Below are 25,624 nucleotides of genomic sequence, written 5' to 3' on the forward strand. Positions count from 1 at the left end.
GTCCAAAAACCTGACAACGTACTTCCTTGTGTCTTCAGTGCACTACCAGAAGATTGTCCACCGGGACATCAAGCCATCTAACTTGCTACTAGGGGATGATGGCCATGTGAAGATAGCAGATTTTGGGGTCAGCAATCAGTTTGAGGGCAACGATGCACTACTGTCGAGCACTGCTGGCACTCCTGCATTCATGGCACCAGAGACCCTTTCAGACGCGCGGAAGAGCTTCAGTGGAAAAGTGAGTTAACGGTGCATTCATACATTCATTCAGTAAGCGTGCCTGAGGTTGAACTCCTGTGATTACAGCGGATGCAGGTATCGTTCCAAGTCTGAACCTTATGATTTGAGAATGACAATCATTAAACCGAGATGAGTTTCCAGACCTAATGCAAGGAGCAAATGTTCATCGTCAGTCTTTTCCCCTGTGTGTGTCAGCTGATACAAGGAAGCCAGTAATACAGCTGACTGCGGCACCATTACGAGAGTCAAGAAATTGAATAATCCATTTTACAGACCTGCTATTGATTTGTGAATGTTTCACGTCATTTTACTGTTTCTACTTTCACAGTCATTGATCCGTGTTGTTTGTCGGGGATAACTTGGTACTCTTCCACAACGATCGGATTGATTTCCTCATGCCTCTTCATTGAATTCACAGAAATCTTTGCATCAAAATAAGACCCTTATTATAACCCTTATTTGCAGGGTATCACCTAGAAGCAAAATATAAATGCATTGTGTTTACCAAAATTAAATGAACAGAGCACCGCTTTCATTTTCATGGTGTGCTAAATTCCTGCTAATTAACGAATCTTTGCATAAAAATAGGACTTAAAATACGGTTCTTCTGTTGGTCAGTGACTCTCCAATGCAAAATGTAAAAAAAATAATTTTACCCAAAATATATGCTAACTAAAAATAAATATGCCATCACACAATGCAGGGTGTGCTCGCAGCAGCATGACAGCTCCACAAAAGTGAAGCCAAAATGTCTCAATCACCCCCTGGTAGTTCAGGAAGGGCTTGATTAAAAATGCTGCGTAGCTTTCTATGATCAAAGCACACATTTTAAACATCAATATCATGGTAAATCTTTTTGATCAAGATTAATATTGGGTTATTGTGCTGCCCTACCAGAACCGTCCCATTCCAGTCCCAGGTCTCAACACTGACATGCTATTCTTATCCAGCATTACGGGTACAGTACCGAGTGTGCTTCCTTCAGTGGTAATCACAAATGGCACACTGATGGATTTGCCCAAGGAGGGACCTTGCATGTTCACAAAAGAGGGGCTAAAATAGAATATTTGATTGCAGACAGAAAGGATGTCAGAGCCGTTCAAGTGCCGGAAGAAATGAATGCAGTTGGATGATGGCCCCTTGTTCTCTGATTATTCTTGTCGTCTGCCTGATTTGGATTTGTTCAGGACATGCTCCAGAGAGCTTTTGTCTCTATTATACACCAGCATTTGGGATTTTGTAAATCAGCAGTGGAATATTTAATAACTGACACTCATCAAACCATTAGAACATGCGAGTCATGCAGCAGTACCGATAACAAATGTCTGTGGCATTGCTATATAGATTATGTGGGCTCAGAGGGCTAGTTTTATCATTTTATATCTATCAAGTAATATAAATGGATTCCTAGGAGAGCTATTCGTCCAGGGAGAGAGAGGACAGAGATGAATCGCTGCAGTGCCTGTGTAAACTGATCACACACATCCATCTCCAAGGTATCTACCAGTAGACGTCCCCCCAAAAAATAACCTTAAAATGTCCCATAAATCACCGTAGGCAGTCTGCGTGGATTTAGGTCACCGGGTTTGTTTGTGAAAGTAGGTGTTTGGGTTGCTGCAGAGTGTTTTCTAAATGTGTCTTTTTCATGTCTGATTGCGATTATGACACATTTAATGTCACGACTGGCTCTTTCTTAAAGGCGCTGGATGTGTGGGCCATGGGAGTTACTCTCTACTGTTTCCTCTTCGGGAAGGTAAGTGCACATTTCTAGTCTTTCATTTTGTCCGGAAATGGTGGCAGTAAAGGATTCCAATGCTTGTTAACAGCACCCAATAGGGACACCACTATCACCATTTATTTGTGAAAGTTTGATACAACAGCCGGCTAGTGGCATCATTTATTTTAATGAATGCTAGAAGCTTATTACTTCTGTTACTTGCCTTCGTTGTCTTAAGGGTTACAGATTTTCTCTGGCACACCGTAGTAATTCACTGTACCTTCACTGTTTTTTCTCTCCTCTGCTCCACCTGCAGTGCCCCTTTATTGATGAGTACATATTGGCTTTGCACAATAAGATACGGACCAAGCTTGTGGATTTCCCAGAAACGTAAGTCCATCTCCTGCGTCCTTCCCTCTCCTCCACTTTATTAAAAGAGACAGCGGCGATTTTTCATCTATCTTCTCATCTGCATTTCTGTTTTTTTTCCTCAATTACAAATTGCACCTGCAAAAATATGAATAGCTTGGCCCAGCAGCCAGTGCCAGCACAAAGTAAATCAAATCAAATCAAATCAAATTTATTTGTATAGCCCAATATCACAAATGATACATTTGTCTCAGTGTGCTTTACAGACTGTACAGGTTACGACACCCTCTGTCCTTAGACCCTCGCATCGCACAAGGAAAAACTTCCTAAAAGAAACCCCATAATTAAAGGGGGAAACAATGGAAGAAACCTCAGGGAGAGCAATGCCACCTGCATGTGTAAACAAGTGTTGAAAGAGCAAAAGGGGGCATCAGTGGCCTGGACACAGACTAGCCACTGTGCTTCCTCTATCTTCACTTTGCCTAAAAGGTTAACATAAAAAGTCTGAAAAGAGTGAATGATGCTGACGAGAGATATGAACCCAGGAAGAGGCTCTCAGTGGTGATGGACTGAGAGCAGGAACTGAAGTATAGACACAGAACATGTGGAGGAGCTATGTGTGGCAAGTGTATGTGGCTTAAGAGACTCCGTGATTGTGGGGGAAAGCTTGTTCATTAAACATCATCACCCTCTTCTCAAATCCTCGCATCACCTAATGGAATCATCTCCAAACTGTGCCAACAGTGACAGTGAGCAGCACCTCGTCATCAGCACTAGTTGGGCCATTATACTGAAGGTGCACATTGTGATTAATGGCTAAGCTCACGTAAACGTGTTTTCCTGAGACACTAATGACCTCTATTCCTATCATTCGTTCTAATTAGACTTTATCAGTGTCATTGAACGTGCATCTTCATAAACATGGTGTTATTGTTAATATCACAGGTTTGATCTCACTGTTTTAGAGCATTGACTTTACTTACAGTAGTTCATTAAGTCCTGAGCAGGGAAAATTTCTATTTTATTCACAGGAGTTGAGATAATCTTCCCTCGTATCTCCTGGCTATTGCAGAAGTACCTCCTGGGGTACAAGCAGCCCCGGATGAGAATTGCTGCTATAAAAAGTTACTTAAAAAGCCAATTATGTTCTCCATCAACAACTGCATTACGTTTTAGGAGTTTGGCATTAACAAAAACATGGACAACAAAATAGTCTTTGCGTCATCATTGTCATCACTTTCATTTATTCCAGTGCTCAGTCGAGCATACACAGAGTGATGGTAAATTACAAGCATTCTCACACAGGGGAAGAACATCACAAGTTTGTGTATACTTTCTATCTGGTGGGGGTGCTAATTGCTCACAACTCGCATAAGCATACGCAACTGAGATAAGGGGTTGCAAGAAGACAGTTTGTTTTTAGTGATCACAAATCTCCAATTTCATTTCATTCATCTCCAAATGTTCAATTGTTATCATTATTCTGTGTTTCGTGCAGACCAAATATCAGTGAAGAGCTGCGGACTTTGATCTTGCGGATGCTGGACAAGAACCCAGACAACAGGATCACCATCCCTGAGATCAAGGTAACACAGAGAACAAAGCAGTTGTGAATGAGAGCCCGGGGAGAGTCCCCTGTTGTTCAGGATGACGTGCAGTTACCTTGAGCACGATCATAACGAGGATGCCATTGTTCATGTTCAGAAACAACATGACTGTGACTTTCTCTCCAGTTCAGGAGACTCTGACCTCACTGTGGTACATGCATTAGGGCTCATTGGGGCTCATCATGCTGTGTTGCTGCACAGCATGATGAAACCTTTTTGTTCCTATGGAGGACTCTGGTCAAACTGAGTCAGTAATAAAGGGGGAGGTTCAAGACCAGCCAAGGGCAGATGTCATTCCCCACTCTAACACATGTCAGTGAGTCATGTTCAGAGACTCTGTTTGTGTTTATGGAAAAGGTCTTCAATATTCCCCACGCATGATTCCTTATGGTGTTTCTGTTAGCGCCATCTCGCTTCATGACGAGGTATCTCAAAAACACGAGCTTAGTTTCTGTCTGCTTTTGTTGTGTGGACATGAAATCTAAAATCTGACCACCTGGCCCACATAAACCTCCTTCGTCTTCTCCGTTGCTCTTCTCCAGTGCCAGCCTCAGGACAAATGTTGTTTTATAGAGCATCACCTGAGGAAGGGTCCAAAAACCTGACAACGTACTTCCTTGTGTCTTCAGTGCACTACCAGAAGATTGTCCACCCGGACATCAAGCCTCTAACTTGTCTACTAGGGGATGATGGCCATGTGAAGATAGCAGATTTGGGGTCAGCAAATCAGTTTGAGGGCAACGATGCAACTACTACTGTCGAGCACTGGCTGGCACTCTCATTCATATGGACCCAGAGACCCTTTCAGACGCGCGGAAGAGCTTCAGTGGAAAAGTGAGTGAACGTTGCATTCTACATTCATTCAGTAACGTGCCTGAGGTTGACTCCTGTGATTACAGCGGATGCAGGTATCGTTCCAAGTCTGAACCTTTGATTTTAGAATGACAATACATTTAAAAACCGAGATGAGTTTCCATGACCTAATGCAAGGAGCAAATGTTCATCGTCAGTCTTTTCCCCTGTGTGTGTCAGCTGATACAAGGAAGCCAGTAATACAGCTGACTGCGCGGACACATTACGAGATTCAGAAATTGAATAATCCATTTTACAGACCTGCTATTGATTTGTGAATGTTTCACGTCATTTACACTGTTTCTTTCACTTCTTCACAGTCATTGATCCTTGTTGTTTTCGTGATTAACTTGGTACTCTTCCACAACGATCGGAGGATTTCCTCATGCCTCTTCATTGATCACAGAAATCTTTGCATCAAAATAAGACCCTTATACACCTTATTTGCATGGGTATCACCTAGAAGCAAATATAAATGCATTGTGTTTACCAAAATTAATGAACAAGCACCGCTTCATTTATGGTGTGCTAAATTCCTGCTAATTAACGAATCTTTGCATAAAAATAGGACTTAAAATACGGTCTTTCTTCTGTTGGTCAGTGACTCTCCATGCAAAATGTAAAAAAAATAATTTTTACCCAAAACATTGCTAACAAAAATAAAAACAATAAATATGCCATCACACAATGCAGGTTGTGCTCGCAGGCAGCATGACAGCTCCACAAAAGTGAAGCCAAATGTTCTCAATCACCCCCTGGTAGTTCATGAAGGGCTTTGATTAAAATGCTGCGTAGCTTTCTATGATCAAAGCACACATTTTAAACATCAATATCATGTAAATCTTTTTTGATCAAGATTAATATTGGGTTATTGTGCTGCCCCTAACCAGAACCGTCCCATTCCAGTCCCAGGTCTTCAACACTGACATGCTATTCTTATCCAGCATACGGGTACAGTACCGAGTGTGCTTCCTTCGTGGTAATCACAAATGGCACACTGAGGATTTTGCCCAAGGAGGGACCTTGCATGTCACAACAGAGGGGCTAAAATAGTATTTGATTGCAGACAGAAAGGATGTCAGAGCCGTTCAAGTGCCGGAAGAAATGAATGCAGTTGGATGATGTGGCCCTTGTTCTCTGATTATTCTTGTCGTCTGCCTGATTTGATTTGTTCAGGACATGCTCAGAAAGCTTTTGTCTCTATATACACACCGCATTTGGGATTTTGTAAATCAGCAGTGGGAATATTTAATAACTGACACTCATCAACCATTAGAACAGTGCGAGTCATGCAGCAGTACCGATAACAAATGTCTGTGGCATTGCTATATAGATTATGTGGGCTCAGAGGGCTAGTTTTTCATTTTATATCTCTCAAGTATATAAATGGATTCTAGAGAGCTATTCGTCCAGGGAGAGAGAGGACAGAGATGAATCGCTGTCAGTCCGGTGTAAACTGATCACACACATCCATCTCCAAGGTATCTACCAGTAGACGTCCCCCCAAAAAATAACCTTAAAATGTCCCATAGATCACCTTATATATATATATATATAGAGAGAGAGAGAGGAGAGAGAGAGAGAGAGGTGTATATATTATATATATATATTATAATATATATATATATATATATATATATATATATATAATATATATATATATATATATGTGTGTATATATATATATGTATATCTATATGTGTATATGTATATATATATTATATATATAATATATATGTATACTGTATATGTATATATATATATATATATATATATATATATATATATATATATATATATATATATATATATATATATATATAGTATGTATATATATTATTATATATATGTGTATAATAGTATAATATATATATTATATATATAATATATACAGTTTCATTTACTGTAGTTATTTACCTGGGCATGAAACATTTGAACTGAACTGCTGCTCCATATATGCCCTGATAAGTTTCAATAATCAAAATGAAAAAGAAAATACAGCTGCTATTAATAAGGCTTCTTCTAATCCAAAAAATATTAACCTGATAATAACTATATCCTATTCTTTCATACATGAGATGCAGTTCAAAGTGCTACTGCTTCTCCCTTCTATTGCTACATCTACTGCTACTAATACTGCTTGTACTATTACAACTCGTTCTACCACTTCTAACTTCAGTACTTGTATTTGTACCACTAACGTTACCGTAGTGTTACTAGTATCAGTACTGTGAACACTTTTGCCACTACAACATGTATTGCTACTAGAGTACAGAGATGACAAATACTGCTGCTACTGCTAATACAGACATGACAAAGTACTGAATAAGATCAAATGTGTTTTGACTTTTAACCTTTAATTATAATGCAAATAGTACTGAAACAAGTACTCAGTCTATACTGCCAACTATTTTTGAAAATTGATCAATCATTATGTCATTCATTAATCAAATATAATTTGCTGGTTCCTACGGAAGCCCTGAAAGAAATTGTGAGACAGTAGTTTCTTTATGTCCTGTACAATCATCCAAACAGATACTAAATAGTTTTTTGGTGCTGTTGGGTTTTGGATCAGAAATTGTCTTTATCACATGTTTTTAGTATCAGTGATGTTTGATCATGATGTTTGTGTTTACTTAGATATATATCTGTATTTGAATGTCTTCATATTGAGAATGAAATTCCTGTGGTAATGATGAAACAACTGACACATAACCTGTGACTGTGTCTGCCTCGCTGTCTGTCCGTGTGTTTGTTTTGTACACTGCCTGTGTGGATGTTTAGTCCAGTGATGGAGGTGCCCTCAGACAATCCTTTGTCAGAGGAGCAGGCGAGGTTATTCTTCAGAGACGTCATCCTGGGCATAGAGTACCGTAAGTATCTCACGCAGAACAAGGCTCTGTGTTTGAGTCTTTGAAACATATCTGTGAAGCGTTTCAGTGAAACTAAAGTATTAATTTTAGAAATGAATTCTCGGTTTTGAGTGGCCATAAAAAAAAAGAAAGGATATTCCTTCATTATTCCATTATGCTACTCAACTCTGTCTTTCCAACAGTGTGATCTCTCACTACTAAAAAGTAATGACATGGTGGCATTTTCCTTTTTGTATCTAAAAGAACAAAGTGCTCTTAACCTCTTTATTCCCCATGCTCCTGAGGGTCTGGCTGCAGATTTGTGCGGTCCACGTCAGCCGTATCGAGCCTCTGTTCAATGAAAGCTGTCTCCTCATTTGCTAAATCCATTTCACTCTGAGCCAAACGATTAGGGATCAATGCTGCGGTTGACTCAAAGAGACAACTACATGCCATTCATATTTTTTGTGTATGTAAAAGCAACATACACATTTGGTATTTTCATACCAAATGTTTTTCAGTGCTTACACCTCATGAGTCACAGGTCGTAGTTGAGATAAAAACATATATTCTCCTACCAATTGGCTTTTATTGCTGACCCTCTTGAAAAATACAACCTGTGGATTGGAGTGTATTGTAGTCTTACAATAAGGATGGATTTCTAAACCAAAATTGTGTAGACAAACTATGGGATCATAGTAATTAATTGTGTAACATATATGATTGTCTGAGCCTTTCGTGTCATACCATTTCATATGTATGAATGTGACGAGGTTTAAAAAGGCAACACTTATCAAATCAGTGAAGTGTCCAAGGGCTTAGCTCCAGATGGCTGCTAAGTGTTGAGGCTTAGACATGTACTTCACTTTCAGTCTTAGATTGACTTAGGTTCACAGTATTTATACCATTCTTGTTAACTGCTATAATCGTGACTTTTGCCGGAGAAAATGTACTCTTTAATCCAAAAATAATAACATGCACCTTTCTGCATTATTTTATATATGATTCATGTTTAAGTATGAATAAAACTAAAACATTTTGTAGTGCATTTGTTGAACATCTTAAATATGTGGACAGTAGATGGATCGTGGTTTCTTTACAACTGATGGCCAGAATGAAACATGTATTCATATTCCCCACAGCATGATTCCTTAATGGTGTTTCTGTTGAGCGCCATCTCGCTTCATGACGAGGTATCTCAAAAACACGAGGCTTAGTTTCTGTCTGCTTTTGTTGTGGTGGACATGAAATCTAAAAATCTGACCACACTGCCCCACATAAACCTTCGTCTTCTCCGTTAGCTCTTCTCCAGTGCCAGCCTCAGGACAAAATGTTGTTTTATAGCATCACCTGAGGAAGGGTCCAAAAACCTGACAACGTACTTCCTTGTGTCTTCAGTGCACTACCAGAAGATTGTCCACCGGGACATCAAGCCATCTAACTTGCTACTAGGGGATGATGGCCATGTGAAGATAGCAGATTTTGGGGTCAGCAATCAGTTTGAGGGCAACGATGCACTACTGTCGAGCACTGCTGGCACTCCTGCATTCATGGCACCAGAGACCCTTTCAGACGCGCGGAAGAGCTTCAGTGGAAAAGTGAGTTAACGGTGCATTCATACATTCATTCAGTAAGCGTGCCTGAGGTTGAACTCCTGTGATTACAGCGGATGCAGGTATCGTTCCAAGTCTGAACCTTATGATTTGAGAATGACAATCATTAAACCGAGATGAGTTTCCAGACCTAATGCAAGGAGCAAATGTTCATCGTCAGTCTTTTCCCCTGTGTGTGTCAGCTGATACAAGGAAGCCAGTAATACAGCTGACTGCGGCACCATTACGAGAGTCAAGAAATTGAATAATCCATTTTACAGACCTGCTATTGATTTGTGAATGTTTCACGTCATTTTACTGTTTCTACTTTCACAGTCATTGATCCGTGTTGTTTGTCGGGGATAACTTGGTACTCTTCCACAACGATCGGATTGATTTCCTCATGCCTCTTCATTGAATTCACAGAAATCTTTGCATCAAAATAAGACCCTTATTATAACCCTTATTTGCAGGGTATCACCTAGAAGCAAAATATAAATGCATTGTGTTTACCAAAATTAAATGAACAGAGCACCGCTTTCATTTTCATGGTGTGCTAAATTCCTGCTAATTAACGAATCTTTGCATAAAAATAGGACTTAAAATACGGTTCTTCTGTTGGTCAGTGACTCTCCAATGCAAAATGTAAAAAAAATAATTTTACCCAAAATATATGCTAACTAAAAATAAATATGCCATCACACAATGCAGGGTGTGCTCGCAGCAGCATGACAGCTCCACAAAAGTGAAGCCAAAATGTCTCAATCACCCCCTGGTAGTTCAGGAAGGGCTTGATTAAAAATGCTGCGTAGCTTTCTATGATCAAAGCACACATTTTAAACATCAATATCATGGTAAATCTTTTTGATCAAGATTAATATTGGGTTATTGTGCTGCCCTACCAGAACCGTCCCATTCCAGTCCCAGGTCTCAACACTGACATGCTATTCTTATCCAGCATTACGGGTACAGTACCGAGTGTGCTTCCTTCAGTGGTAATCACAAATGGCACACTGATGGATTTGCCCAAGGAGGGACCTTGCATGTTCACAAAAGAGGGGCTAAAATAGAATATTTGATTGCAGACAGAAAGGATGTCAGAGCCGTTCAAGTGCCGGAAGAAATGAATGCAGTTGGATGATGGCCCCTTGTTCTCTGATTATTCTTGTCGTCTGCCTGATTTGGATTTGTTCAGGACATGCTCCAGAGAGCTTTTGTCTCTATTATACACCAGCATTTGGGATTTTGTAAATCAGCAGTGGAATATTTAATAACTGACACTCATCAAACCATTAGAACATGCGAGTCATGCAGCAGTACCGATAACAAATGTCTGTGGCATTGCTATATAGATTATGTGGGCTCAGAGGGCTAGTTTTATCATTTTATATCTATCAAGTAATATAAATGGATTCCTAGGAGAGCTATTCGTCCAGGGAGAGAGAGGACAGAGATGAATCGCTGCAGTGCCTGTGTAAACTGATCACACACATCCATCTCCAAGGTATCTACCAGTAGACGTCCCCCCAAAAAATAACCTTAAAATGTCCCATAAATCACCGTAGGCAGTCTGCGTGGATTTAGGTCACCGGGTTTGTTTGTGAAAGTAGGTGTTTGGGTTGCTGCAGAGTGTTTTCTAAATGTGTCTTTTTCATGTCTGATTGCGATTATGACACATTTAATGTCACGACTGGCTCTTTCTTAAAGGCGCTGGATGTGTGGGCCATGGGAGTTACTCTCTACTGTTTCCTCTTCGGGAAGGTAAGTGCACATTTCTAGTCTTTCATTTTGTCCGGAAATGGTGGCAGTAAAGGATTCCAATGCTTGTTAACAGCACCCAATAGGGACACCACTATCACCATTTATTTGTGAAAGTTTGATACAACAGCCGGCTAGTGGCATCATTTATTTTAATGAATGCTAGAAGCTTATTACTTCTGTTACTTGCCTTCGTTGTCTTAAGGGTTACAGATTTTCTCTGGCACACCGTAGTAATTCACTGTACCTTCACTGTTTTTCTCTCCTCTGCTCCACCTGCAGTGCCCCTTTATTGATGAGTACATATTGGCTTTGCACAATAAGATACGGACCAAGCTTGTGGATTTCCCAGAAACGTAAGTCCATCTCCTGCGTCCTTCCCTCTCCTCCACTTTATTAAAAGAGACAGCGGCGATTTTTCATCTATCTTCTCATCTGCATTTCTGTTTTTTTCCTCAATTACAAATTGCACCTGCAAAAATATGAATAGCTTGGCCCAGCAGCCAGTGCCAGCACAAAGTAAATCAAATCAAATCAAATCAAATTTATTTGTATAGCCCAATATCACAAATGATACATTTGTCTCAGTGTGCTTTACAGACTGTACAGGTTACGACACCCTCTGTCCTTAGACCCTCGCATCGCACAAGGAAAAACTTCCTAAAAGAAACCCCATAATTAAAGGGGGAAACAATGGAAGAAACCTCAGGGAGAGCAATGCCACCTGCATGTGTAAACAAGTGTTGAAAGAGCAAAAGGGGGCATCAGTGGCCTGGACACAGACTAGCCACTGTGCTTCCTCTATCTTCACTTTGCCTAAAAGGTTAACATAAAAAGTCTGAAAAGAGTGAATGATGCTGACGAGAGATATGAACCCAGGAAGAGGCTCTCAGTGGTGATGGACTGAGAGCAGGAACTGAAGTATAGACACAGAACATGTGGAGGAGCTATGTGTGGCAAGTGTATGTGGGCTTAAGAGACTCCGTGATTGTGGGGAAAGCTTGTTCATTAAACATCATCACCCTCTTCTCAAATCCTCGCATCACCTAATGGAATCATCTCCAAACTGTGCCAACAGTGACAGTGAGCAGCACCTCGTCATCAGCACTAGTTGGGCCATTATACTGAAGGTGCACATTGTGATTAATGGCTAAGCTCACGTAAACGTGTTTTCCTGAGACACTAATGACCTCTATTCCTATCATTCGTTCTAATTAGACTTTATCAGTGTCATTGAACGTGCATCTTCATAAACATGGTGTTATTGTTAATATCACAGGTTTGATCTCACTGTTTTAGAGCATTGACTTTACTTACAGTAGTTCATTAAGTCCTGAGCAGGGAAAATTTCTATTTTATTCACAGGAGTTGAGATAATCTTCCCTCGTATCTCCTGGCTATTGCAGAAGTACCTCCTGGGGTACAAGCAGCCCCGGATGAGAATTGCTGCTATAAAAAGTTACTTAAAAAGCCAATTATGTTCTCCATCAACAACTGCATTACGTTTTAGGAGTTTGGCATTTAACAAAAACATGGACAACAAAATAGTCTTTGCGTCATCATTGTCATCACTTTCATTTATTCCAGTGCTCAGTCGAGCATACACAGAGTGATGGTAAATTACAAGCATTCTCACACAGGGGAGAACATCACAAGTTGTGTATACTTTCTATCTGGTGGGGGTGCTAATTGCTCACAACTCGCATAAGCATACGCAACTGAGATAAGGGGTTGCAAGAAGACAGTTTGTTTTTAGTGATCACAAATCTCCAATTTCATTTCATTCATCTCCAAATGTTCAATTGTTATCATTATTCTGTGTTTCGTGCAGACCAAATATCAGTGAAGAGCTGCGGACTTTGATCTTGCGGATGCTGGACAAGAACCCAGACAACAGGATCACCATCCCTGAGATCAAGGTAACACAGAGAACAAAGCAGTTGTGAATGAGAGCCCGGGGAGAGTCCCCTGTTGTTCAGGATGACGTGCAGTTACCTTGAGCACGATCATAACGAGGATGCCATTGTTCATGTTCAGAAACAACATGACTGTGACTTTCTCTCCAGTTCAGGAGACTCTGACCTCACTGTGGTACATGCATTAGGGCTCATTGGGGCTCATCATGCTGTGTTGCTGCACAGCATGATGAAACCTTTTTGTTCCTATGGAGGACTCTGGTCAAACTGAGTCAGTAATAAAGGGGGAGGTTCAAGACCAGCCAAGGGCAGATGTCATTCCCCACTCTAACACATGTCAGTGAGTCATGTTCAGAGACTCTGTTTGTGTTTATGGAAAAAGAGATAATTAGGCATGATTCATAACCTTGTACACACACACACACACACACACACACACAAACGCACACGCTCACATCTCTTACGTGACAAAAATCGCAAAATATAGCTCACAGCTGTGTATTTACTTACATTATCACGGTCTAATTTCTCAAAGCCTCTTACATACTTTAGATTTTTAATTAAAGTCAGGGTACAAAAATAAAGAAAAGTTTCAGGTTGCTTTAGTTAAGTAACTCATTAAAATCAGTATCCTGCGTTTATACATTATGTCATTTAGTTCTTTATTGATGATATTGATGCTCAGTGATTTGAAACAGTGGCAGATCTTGCATGTTTTTGGATTCTGGGAATGATTGAGTGGGATGTTGAAGAAAAGTAAACTTCCTGAATTATAAGTAACATCATTTTAATGTTAATGGTTGATGATTGATTGTGTTGATTGTTGTAGTCATCTTTGGAAGTCTTGAATCTTCCCCACTTGCACATGAATGCACTCTGATGTCTGCAGATCCCATACATCAGAGACCCAAACCAGCAATGGATTGTTTTCCACTAAAATCCTGATACTTTACTGAAAACTGTTCTTTTTATTTATGTTTTTATTTTATATAAAAGTTTGACAAAAAATAACATCAGACTGGTTGCTCACTGTGATGGATTATCCGTCTCAAACGACTTTTAAGTCTTTGCAGTTGGGTTTTCGTGGCATAATAACAACATTAATCAAAACAAATGGCTGGCTGGTAGAAAATGCTCATGCATGAATCCAAACAGTATGCTTCGCTTTAGAAAATGCTCAATAATGATGTTAAATATACATGATGTGCAGGGCTTAATCATTAATAAAATTAAACATGGAACAAAGCACACAGGTGAACATTGACAGCCAGACTTCCTGTAAGGATGTAGTTGCTGAACCTTACCGACTGTGGATCATAGATACAGTATATTATGACATGTCGTTGTGTGTGTGTGTGTGTGTGTGTGTGTGTGTCTAGATGGACCAGTGGGTGACCCAGGGAGGCACTGACCACTTGCCTCTGGAGGAGGAGCACTGCTCTGTGGTGGAGGTGACAGAGGAGGATATCCAGAACTCAGTCAAGTTTGTCCCCAGCCTCTCTGCAGTGGTAAGGAACCCTGAGTCTCCTCCATCCACCAAGCACTTTGTGTCAAATTGATACATTTCCTTTTCCAAGAGAGTTGAAGCTCTAAGAGTAGCTGCTGCCTAAAAACTGTCGTCCTCTATTAACCCTAATTGTGAAAACATACAGCAACATATTGATTTTACATTTCAGAAGGCAGCCGTGTTCATAAGGACAAGACTGACTCTTAACATATTCAATTCTGAAATAAAAGAAAATGCACCTTGAACCAGTTTGAACAGTATATTCCTGTACTTTCTAAGCTTTTCTTTGGGTTGTCCACCTATTTTTACTGAACAAAAGGTTCAAACTATTTCATTCACATAAACCATATCAATCAGGTAAACCACATACTTCACTATCTGGCTCCATAAATGCTCTAAAGCTCACATAGTTTCACAGCATAGCAGCGCCTCATAAAGGGCATATATGAAATGATTAATGATCTTTGGATCTGTAGCACACTATAGACATGTTACCCATTTACAAACTAATGAGGAAGCTGGGGTAGAACATTCTCACAACCAGAATGATAGCTTGTATATGGACATTTAAGTATTTAGAAATAAAGAAACATGCAAAGTCTTCACCTACAACATGTCACTAGAAGATAAAGATATACATACTGACCACGAAGAGATGCAAAACGACCAAATCAACTACAAAGAGACACAAAACTACAACTAAAGGGGCAAAACAACCACAGACAAAACATAACTACAAAAGATTAAAAAAATTAACAAAGTGAGTCAAAACAACTACAGAGAGACACAAAATGACCACAAAGAGAAGCTCAACAACTGTAAAGTCTGTGTGTCATGTAGGAGAGGGGGCCTGTTGCATTGTCTCATAATCGTCCATGAATATGTTACATTTGTTACGCAAAAAAAGAAACGCAATAACTAACTATCAATACTGTCAATACAGGATTTAAAAAGTATTATCTATCAGCTTTACAGGATCATGAAAAAAGACTCTGCACATGTATTTGTTTTTTTCCGATACATTATAAACGTAACAGAACTTTATGATTTTTTCATCCAAAGCCATCAGTCTGTAACGTCTATCAGCTGCCACACAGTCCCACACTGAAACTCTAATAGCATGTCAAAAAAATCAACAAAGCATTGATCAAATATCCTTATAAACTGTTATACTTTTTATTATAACTCAGTAACAGAATGAGCTGTCTTACTTTGAAACAAGTGCAACAGGTTCTGTGTAAATTCCTCAGCACCTTAATAAAATCCAGGGATCTGACCAGATATGTGCAAATAGCTATAAGCACTCTGAGCTAACCAGGTTTCCTTCTTGCGGTATTTTTGAGATTCATGCAGTTTATGGCACAAAAACAACTTCTCATGTTCTCAAGAATGACTTCATTACAAATATTAAATAAGATGTGCAACAGAAAGAAGGTTCATGCTACCTGAAGTGAAAACCAGATTGATACAGTGTGCAGAGCCACGGTCAGGAGGAATTCATTTCTGGTGCATATTGTTCAAAAACAGTTTTTTAAAGGTGTCACAATTTAGTTTCTCTTCCGTACTTGATTGTTCATCAAGAAGATGAGCTGTTTAGTTTGTGTTTATGTGGCTATAGTGTGTCTAAGTGTCCTTGACTGTGTGTGCTAATAGGATCCTAAAAAAAATAAACGTTAATCTCCTCCTTCAACCCCTGTGTGCAATCCATCTGCTATATTCTCTGTACAGACTAGCACCACAGGTTCAAAACAAAGTGAGCTTTTGCACGTATTTGTAAGCATCCTGTGTTTGGAATTGTTTCAGATTTTGGTGAGAGCCATGCTGAGGAAGCGCTCCTTCAGTAACCCCTTCGAGTGTCCGAGCAGGAGAGAGGAGAGGTCCATGTCTGCACCTGGCAGCCTGCTCATGTAAGCACGCACAGTCCAGCTGCCTGACAGTCCTACACGCCCGGATCCCCTTTGAACACTTAAAGGAACAGTTGATGCCCCAAAATCCAAAAAATACATATTTTCCCTCTTACCTGTAGTGCTATTTTCCAATCTCAATTGTTTTGGTGTGAGTTGTGAGTGTTGGATATCTCTAACACTCGGCACACCAAAACAATCTAGATTGATAAATAGCTCTACGGGTAAGAAGAAGATATGTGTTTTTGATTATAGGGTGAACTGTCGCTGCATACCTGCATATCTCATCTAGAAAGCTAAAAACAAAAAGCACACAGGCTCATTGTTATTGCAGAGATTAGCTGACATAGATCGGTACTTTACACCCGTCTCTTCTGTCTTGTGTATCAGGTTGACTCTCATCCACTCCTGCAGCAGCAGCTGCTGCTTTGGGTTGCCATAGCACCATGATTCATTCTTTCATTGTATGCCGCGTGTGTTTTTTGTTTGTTGCTTAACGCTTTAAAGGGTCGAAGGATTCAGAGTGTCAGATGATAATATCGATCTATGAGCGCCTCAGGCTGACCTTGGATTTTCTGTTTCATGGATTGACCACATCACAGGGGAAATGGCAAATTTTCTTATCTCGTTGTGCAATTCCAACATGTATAATACAGCCAGGGGCAGATTGGAGCATCTATAGCTGTTCCCCGCTGGACTGCGGGTGCCCTTGGCTCAGTAATCTGTGTTATGTGTCCAGCAGACTTGGTCACGAAGATGGGCCATTATAGCGCTGAATGTGGAAGAGACTCTAATCGCCCATTGTGAGGGTTGTATTTGATGATTTCTCCTCTAACTAAGCTGAGGTTTCCCCTGTTACACTCCAGGCAGTCAGAGAGCTGCCATCTGATGTGTAGGTGCTTTCAGAGGACGTGCAGGGAGTTTGAAACAATACTGCCCACTGCTGGAGAATAGAGAAACCAAGGCTTTGTACATCTAAAGCTCACAGTAGTGTGAAGCCCTGAACCTAAAGGTTTAGCTCATAGTACAGTAAGACAATTATTTTTTGTAGTACAAGGTTTCTGATAATGTATGCTTAAATATGAGGGATTCTCTTATTGGATATGTGCTCATGTGCATACCTTTCCAGAACAGAGATCTCAACATTGGATAAAGTCAGGTTAAAAACTCTTTTTTTTATAAAGAGGGATTTTTGGATATATCTTAGAATCACTCCATGAATCAGGAAATACTGTGAAAAATATATACAAACCCTTCTGTATAAACCTTCAGAATATAGATAGGAATTAAACTAATATGATAATAATACATTTTGCCTGACACAACATTTATAACTAATATATATCACCATGCAACTTCCCACGTTGATTACTTTCATTCATCCTTTTTGTATTACATGTTTTCTTAAATGTTTGAATCGGCAAATGGTGCATTGTCTAATACTAACTTTTGGTGAATTTAGGAGAAATTTACAGACACAAATAGACAACGTTAAGTGAAATAAACTTAATGTATATTTTGGATGTTTTCTTTCCACTAGTCTGAATGAAGACTATAAAAAGGTGACCATAAACAACAACCCTGTGGCTTCTGTGTAGCATTTTATTATATGTTTCACTTCCCAGGACACTTCATTATTACTAATTAATATTATTAATGTTCTCATATAGGACAATAAACAACAACATGGTCAGCCTCGGAGAGCCTAAAGAGTTTCTCCACTCTGAATGGCAGGTGGAAGAAGTGAAGGTCTAATAGTGAAAGAGGCTGATTAACACAATACTGTCATTTGCTTTAAAGTTAAGTAAAATAGAAAACAGAGTGATGTTATAGGGCAGGGATGGTCAACTGGCGGCCCGCGAGTCAATTTCCAGAAATCAATCTGTCGGAGCTCCGCGAGGGGGGGGTGCAAAGTGGCCCTCTGGCAGTGAGGACACACTTTTTGTGGCCCTCCCTATCCTCAAAGTTGCCCATCCCATCCTGTCATAGGGGATGGCGCAAGTACTGTCGTATCCTTTTTGTGACAGAAAGCAGAAGGATTTATGGGTAATGTGATCTTACTTGTGAGAATCACTGCAAATGCAGATAATTAGTATTCCCGTTATCAATTAAGGGATCGCTCCGGTGATTTAGTATTGTAGTTCCATAATATTGAGGGATCACAAAGAGACACATTTAAAAGAATAGTCAAAATCCGAACAGTAGTGGCCAAGATATCCTGGCTTTTCGTCCCTTGTGTGAGTCGATTTTCAAAAACACTGAATCCTACATTTCCCATAATGCAACTCGACAGCATCTAAAGATCGACTTTCGTCGCATCTAATGCACATGATTTTCTAAAACTGCGTTCCAGACAACTAAGTTTGGAATTTTCCCTGTTGAAACTTCCAACTTCCAACTTCCAAACGTTCCAGTTACACCACACCAAACAAAAAACATGGCTGACAGAGACAAGTGTTCACACAATTGAACTGTTATCAGTGCAGCCTCCACATTTCTTTGGCATTTTTAACGTTTTCCTGAAGAACTTTTGATGATACCTTTCAGAGATTGTTCACCGTAACCAGCTACCTCATAACATTTGAGACGTATCTGACGGTTATCAATTCACATGCAGAACAGGTTCGACTGTATGATAGTGTGTATTACTCTAATTAAATTCAGGCAACGTTATGTTGCCTTTTAGTTGATGGGTTTACAATATGCGCTTTCATTGTTGTGAGACACCAGACGATTGCTTTTCATGAATTTGGGGTAAATGGATTTTCCGCCAGTTTACAAGTATAACCTCTGACTTTGAGTGGTGTAGTAGGTGGTGGAAAATGTGTTCAGAGTGGTCTGGAAAGAAGCATGACTACTGTTCCACAGTTTGTAATGCAGACTTTCTGTCAAAGATTTGTATTTTCAAAGTCCCAAACTGATGACATCATTCTGACATCACCAGGGTTATTTTCTCAGACTTGAAAAAGCTCCTTCAGAGCCACAGAAGAAGTCATAAAACTGTTCTCACATGTTCCCCATGAGGAGTAAGCTGAATTTGATTCGTAAAATTGGTGGAGAGCCCTTCTTAGAGAAGAAAAATAATAATAATAATAATAATAATGAGAAAATGGAAAAACCTTTTGAAATGGTCATTGATAATTAAACTGTAAGTTGATCAATTGACTGGGCACTAATACTGAAGCTCCACAAAGCACCTTCAGTTTGAGCAGGTGAAGTGTGTTGGGGGGAGGTCATCTCCAACAGCGACCATGCCTTTGACCCCTGAGGTGACCTTTGCCCTCTCACCTGTGACTTTTCCATCTTTTCTCCCACTTTGCTGCAGGGACTCGTGGCCCTTCCGGCCCACTTTAAAACTTCACCCCTCACTCAGGTAACGCTTTGTGCAATACAGTCTGGCACGCTGTCTGTCTAACATCTACCAGCCTCTACGCCCATCATCATCATCTTAGTCTCCTCCTCTCCCTTATCCCCACTGTGGGAAGTGATGGAGCCGCCTTACCCTTCCCCAGCTGTCATCCCAGAGAGTTTTCTCATCTCCCTGCTGCTCTCTTGTATGCTGTGTTACATTGTGTCTTTAATATTCATCATGTAACAATTGGAAAAAGTCTTCTTTTGGTTTTACTGCATTTGGGAAGATAAAGCACAATCCTAAAGTTGTAGTTCAGATGCTTTGAAGTGGGGTTGTATGAAGTAATTATCCACAGTCAGAGTATTATCTACTGTAGATGACGGTCGGCACGCCTCCAGTTTGGAGAAACAGACATGAGTACCAGCACTGAAGCTAAGCACTGCTGGGGACGGGGGCGGCTGCAAAACATATTTTAGGCACCTAAAAAAATTGATATCACTTTAATTGTTCGCTATGTTAGAATGTGAATATTCACATATGGCGTACCCTTAAACTGACAAAAAAAATTTGGGTGGCTAAAATATGTACAGCAGTATATTGCTTAGCATCTGCACTGGTAATTCTGTCTTCCAAACTGGGGGCGTGCTGAATGCCATCTACTGTAGACAATACACTGATAAGTACCTCGTACAACCCCACTTCAAACCGAACTATCCCTTTTATTAGTCTAATCAATTGGTTTTGTAGAACTGCTCATATTAACTCTCTCTTTCCCGTTATTTCCTCTCAGAAAGGGCAGCACAGGAGATGGACCCAGAGAAGGAGAGCTGGAGGACCTGCATGAAGACGAGCCCTCCTCTTGAGTCTTAATGACGCTCCTGTCAGCAGTCTTGAACTCCATCCTCTTTACATCCCTCCTTGAACCACTGTGTGCTCACCCTACACTACACACTTTCATTGTACACACTGGATAGACTGAAGGTTTACATCTCGTATGCTCGGCCCTGCTTATAGATTTTGCTTCTCGTTAGCCTCAGAGTATCCTTTCTCACCCCAATTTGCTCTTTTCCCTTCTCCAACGTCGAGTCTCCGCGCAGTAAGTGTGATCTACAATGTTGCTTGTCTGAACTGATCAACCACTTACTGTTGAGACTAGCATCAGTGAACCGACACGAGGAACTCTGGAATTTCTGGATCATTGAGAGTTGAAATTATTGTTGCAGAAGAAAGACACAAACATGTTTGTCAGCTGGCATTACACTGTAATGTGGGAGAGAAAACTGTCAAATCTTTATTTTCCCGTCTGCATGGATGAATAGTGAGACCTCATCATCAGACTGTCTATTGCCGGCCTGACGAAGAGAATAATCATCACAGACTTCAGCATGTAAATGACATTATAATGTCTCTTCAGTGAACTACTACTGGGCTTTTTTATTTCTGATCAATGATCAGTCATGTTAATGTTGTACATAGATGTCCTGAGGTTCATCAACGTTATCGTCTCACAGCTCTATTTTCTATCTGTGCCATCAGGAGCTTTTTCTTTGGAGCTCGGTAATAGTACTTCCTGTGCTGCCTTCATAGGTCCGACTTGTTGAACTTCTCTGATAGGACAGAAATGAAGTCAGCTGTCTAAGGCGATCACTCAGAAAGGGCAGGGACTTTGCTGTGTTCGAATACATTAAAAGTGACTTTTGTGTAATTATTTCTTTTAGAAGTTAATTCCCCCCTCCTCTTCTCCAACTCTTGTTTAAATATTGTCTCCAACGCCAGTCTCTTTATTTTCATATCCTACTGTACTATTTGGTCCAATGTGAAGTCATTCTGCAGAAATTGGAGCATTTGGAAGTGCATGTTGTTGAATGGCGAGTGTGAACAGACTGAAAAATAGGACTAACTACTCCGATTGTTTAAACCTTAAATCATTTCCCTTACAAATAAGAATGTATTATTATACAACATTCCTGGAAGCAGAGCTGATTTGAAGGCATAAATAATCTTATTGTCCAAGTCAAACATCAGTGAGTGCTCTTACAGAAGAAATTGAATCTACGCATGCAAAGTTATCCAGGCTAACGGACTGTACATCAATTATTAAGGGAGAGGGGAGGTCAAAAAAGGGGCAGGTTTCCTCTATTCCTTAGGGTTAGGGTAGTCTGCCTGTTTTTAGTCAGACTACACATTTATATTTAATTTTTACAGAATAATTCAAAAGAAAGGAATCAAACCATCACAAAAGATTGTTCAGTTGTGCACAGCAGCTCATAAAGTGTCTTTTATGTATTTCTCCTATGACACTAAATGCAATGCCTACCAAAAGTCTCCTTAACATAACATCATAACATCATAACAAAAAGTGTTAAGTAGTAATAATACTCGCCTATTTTATAATTCCATTTCAGTCTTTTATTTTTGCCATTCATTTGGAAATTGTTAATTAATTGTAATCACTTAAAATGCATTGGTGGCTATTGTGAAAAGTATTGTTCCTTAAATATAAGTATTTTATAGACGTACAAAGTATATTTATAAATTAGATTACATTTTAATTAGGTTTAAATTAGATTATAGGACCTCTAATTCATGAATAGTCCAGAGTCCCAATTTAAAATATGTATAATGATGCGCAATCTATATTTTTAAATATAAGATTTAACCACCCTACACACCCCAGTAATTTTCGCACAGTTCCTAACTAGTTTCCCTCGTTTTGAAGGCTCTACACTAGCCATGCATGTGTAGAGCTGTGTAAGCTAGTTTGTTAGTATTCTAACCCTGTGAGATCACAAATGTTGGTGATGAATGAAAAAGAAAATTGTTTTTGTTTTTTGGGTGATTCAAGTCCTTTGTTTGCAATTCAAGGTGGTTGCCAAACTTTAAAAGAAAAGCCAAAACTGTGGGCTGTTTTGTCTCCGCCTACTCAAATCAATGAGAACATGTTTCCCTCCTCAGCAGCTCTGCCTCCGCTCAATGTTTGTATAACTCCATTTTGCTTCTTTCCTTTTCTTTTGCCGGCCTTGGTCACCGCCCTGTGAAGGAAAGCGTATTTGGCTGGCAGAGTGCTCTGAGCACTTGAACCGCAGTGAAAAGAGCATTTCAATGTCATGATTAGGCCCAGGCTGCCAACAACAACACTTCCCCATCCATCCACTTCAGTGCCGTCCCCAGTGTGGCTGATTATAAATGGGAGAGTGCAGTCCTTTGCATTTCCTCTATTAAACTTGCCCTCAGTATCTCCAGTGAAGGACGCAAACTAAAGCACAGAGAACAGATGGGGATTGGTCGAAAGAGTCGCACACACTGTTATTGAGCCTCTGTGTTTAGGGATTCAGGTCCACAGAGGCAGGGACGTTATGCACAAAAACCATGGATGATTAGAATGCCAACTTTATTCTCGCCTGTGCTGGGGAATGTAAAGCTTTATATCTTTTATTGAATTGTTCCTTAAAGAAGTTGATAAGTTGTTCATGAATATCTTAATGTCTAAATGTCTGATATGTTGTCTATGCAGATTGAAATGAAGGGTCTTTCATTTAATAATGCTTTTCCTTTATTTGTGTTCCTCTGCTCAGGATAGTGTGTACGGAGGCACTGAGGTCTGTTTGCAGGGTAACCTTCAATGAAGGGCTGTTTGAACCAAAAAGTATGAAATGGTGTGTTGTGTCTATCTTTTTATTTGCTTAAAAAAGAGTTTAACAGTGATAACATTCTTATGAGTGTGTTTTTTTATCTAGGTGTTGCCAGCTTTACATGTGTGTGTTTGTCGTGAGGGACATTTGTCAGTGCCAGAGGTGCAATATTGTTGTCGTCTTTGTCATTGGTGCATTGTCGGCATGCCCCTGCTGTCAGAGCGGGCCGCTCATCCTTTTATGTGTATTTTAGTTGACCTTGCTGAAAAAAACTAAAATACTGCTTGTATTTAAATATTTGCACTTTTCCACTTGCAGAAACATATTAAAGTTATTGCGATTACATACAACACTACTGGTACTTGCCAGCCATTTAACATTGTACAGTTTATGATCAAGAAAAGAACTGTGGAAACAAACTGTGGTTCACCTGTAAAATACTTTATTTACTGTGTTCCCAGAGTCTCCCGTGCTTTTGATATGGATCTGCATGTCACAGCATTGCTACTTGGATTTTGAGAAATTTTATAAATGAAAACTCGTCTGTTTCCATTTTACAGTAAGTTATTCTCCTGTCTGCAGTGACCAGATGTACATGTCTATATAACACAATTGTGAATATTGTGTAACTGGGGCAAGTTTACTGCTAAAATGATGCATAATGTTAAAACACCGTCAACCCTATTATAATAGCAGGGCTCAGAGCACAGGAGCAGCTTAAAATAGCAGCCTTGTGTTCAAGATCTCCAGAGACACAGGGATGGATAATCACAAGCTGCCCTCGCAGATGAAACATTTAAGCCTGCAGCTATTGGACATTGGTCTCTTCATGCCACTCAGCTACCACTTATTCAACAGCCAACAGTCTTTTTTTATATGAATTATTATCTCTGCAAAGGCTTTGTTTTCTGTCCTGTTTTTTTTCTTAGTTTTAAAGGGACAGTTTGCCCCAAAATCTTGCTGACTTGTTTAGTTCCAACACTCGACAACTCACACCAAAACTATCTAGATTGATAAATAGCACTACGGGTACAAGGAAAAATATGTATTTTTGATTTTGGGGGGGATCTGTCCCTTTTAATCATTTATCCACAGCTTCTAAACTCAATTACATTTGGTAGAAAATGACAAAATTGGCTGAGGAAGAACTGATTTTGGTGCAGATTACATTCCATGTGGCCATTTAAAAAGTTCCACGATGTGCCAATCAATCCATATAAATCACACCCAAAACCACTCATACGAATTTCTTCACTAAATTTAATTTAAAGTGTCTTTTTACAATTTTCGTAAACAGACTATTCATAACTCTGCTTTCAGTTGCGACTCCATTTAAATGGCATGTGAACATATTGAATCAACTCATCCAATCTAAATGTAAATTAATTTTGACCAAAGGTGGTACTACAGCACATTTTATACATTCAATGAGGGCTGAAAGATTAGAAAAAATATCTATTATTCTGACTGATATTGCAATATGATTAGCGAAATTGAAGGGAATGATCATTTTCTTATTTTCATTTAAAAACAAAGATGTTTTCTTAAGTCTGAAGAATATGATGTGTAGGCCCAGACATCTCTGCAGCAATATTTCATTTAAGACAAATATTGCGCCTCCTGCGATTAGAAAATTGTAGGAGGCTATATTGTGATTTCGATAGCATTTCAATTATTGTTTATGAAATTTAATTTAGTGGTCACCTGTATGACTCTTTCAATGCTGCACAATTCATCCTTGGAGAAAGCCCTAATACATCCAGACTTAAGGTATTCTCTGAAAATCAGCAGTCTCTCACTATTTTGATGCAGATCTGTCTCCAGATACATAACGAATACAAATATTAAATTGTGCATCCTTTGCGGAGGTTTTCACACTCTTTCTGGCTTAGTGTTGTTACTATAGTGAAACACAGAAGAGAAATCAATGGGGGCAGTTGCTGCAGTAGCAGCACAGGAAGTGAGTGACTGGAATACTTTCTCATGATTTTAGGTCATAATTATATCCAAAGGAGGAGAGATGATTGGACCGCTGCTGTGCATATTATGTGACTGTCCTGATGTTTGTCCTGAAGGTGCCTGCTGTCTCTGCGTCTCGTGTTGTCTTGTGCATTTTTCTGAATGTACACACTCGCCTGTCACGCATACACAAACAGAAGCATGGCACATCCCTATGGAATGCAGTTGTTGTAATGTAAATATGTACATATATATATAAAGAAGCTATTTTTTGCATGCTTTTTGTACACCTAGACATAATCAAAGACAATAAAAAGGTTTACCTGTATTTCTGTTTGATACTTGCGCTGTGATACAAAAGAAAAAA

At 39.6% G+C, this 25,624-nt stretch overlaps 1 protein-coding gene across 1 annotated transcript in view; it reads left to right on the plus strand.

Moving 5' to 3' along the window:
- camkk1a (calcium/calmodulin-dependent protein kinase kinase 1, alpha a) overlaps positions 1-21,436 on the plus strand; it is a 67,721-nt gene extending 46,285 nt beyond the window's left edge. Inside the window, exons 10-17 of the mRNA XM_029447507.1 lie at positions 39-238; positions 1,940-1,993; positions 2,274-2,347; positions 3,825-3,912; positions 14,283-14,411; positions 16,214-16,317; positions 19,640-19,687; positions 20,457-21,436. Of these exons, the coding sequence (XP_029303367.1) occupies positions 39-238; positions 1,940-1,993; positions 2,274-2,347; positions 3,825-3,912; positions 14,283-14,411; positions 16,214-16,317; positions 19,640-19,687; positions 20,457-20,529 (770 nt within the window). The 3' untranslated portion in view covers positions 20,530-21,436. The remainder of the gene's footprint in view (positions 1-38; positions 239-1,939; positions 1,994-2,273; positions 2,348-3,824; positions 3,913-14,282; positions 14,412-16,213; positions 16,318-19,639; positions 19,688-20,456) is intronic.
- Positions 21,437-25,624: the final 4,188 nt, after the last annotated feature.

Source organism: Cottoperca gobio, chromosome 14 (assembly GCF_900634415.1).
Source record: "Cottoperca gobio chromosome 14, fCotGob3.1, whole genome shotgun sequence".
Lineage (NCBI taxonomy): Eukaryota > Metazoa > Chordata > Actinopteri > Perciformes > Bovichtidae > Cottoperca > Cottoperca gobio.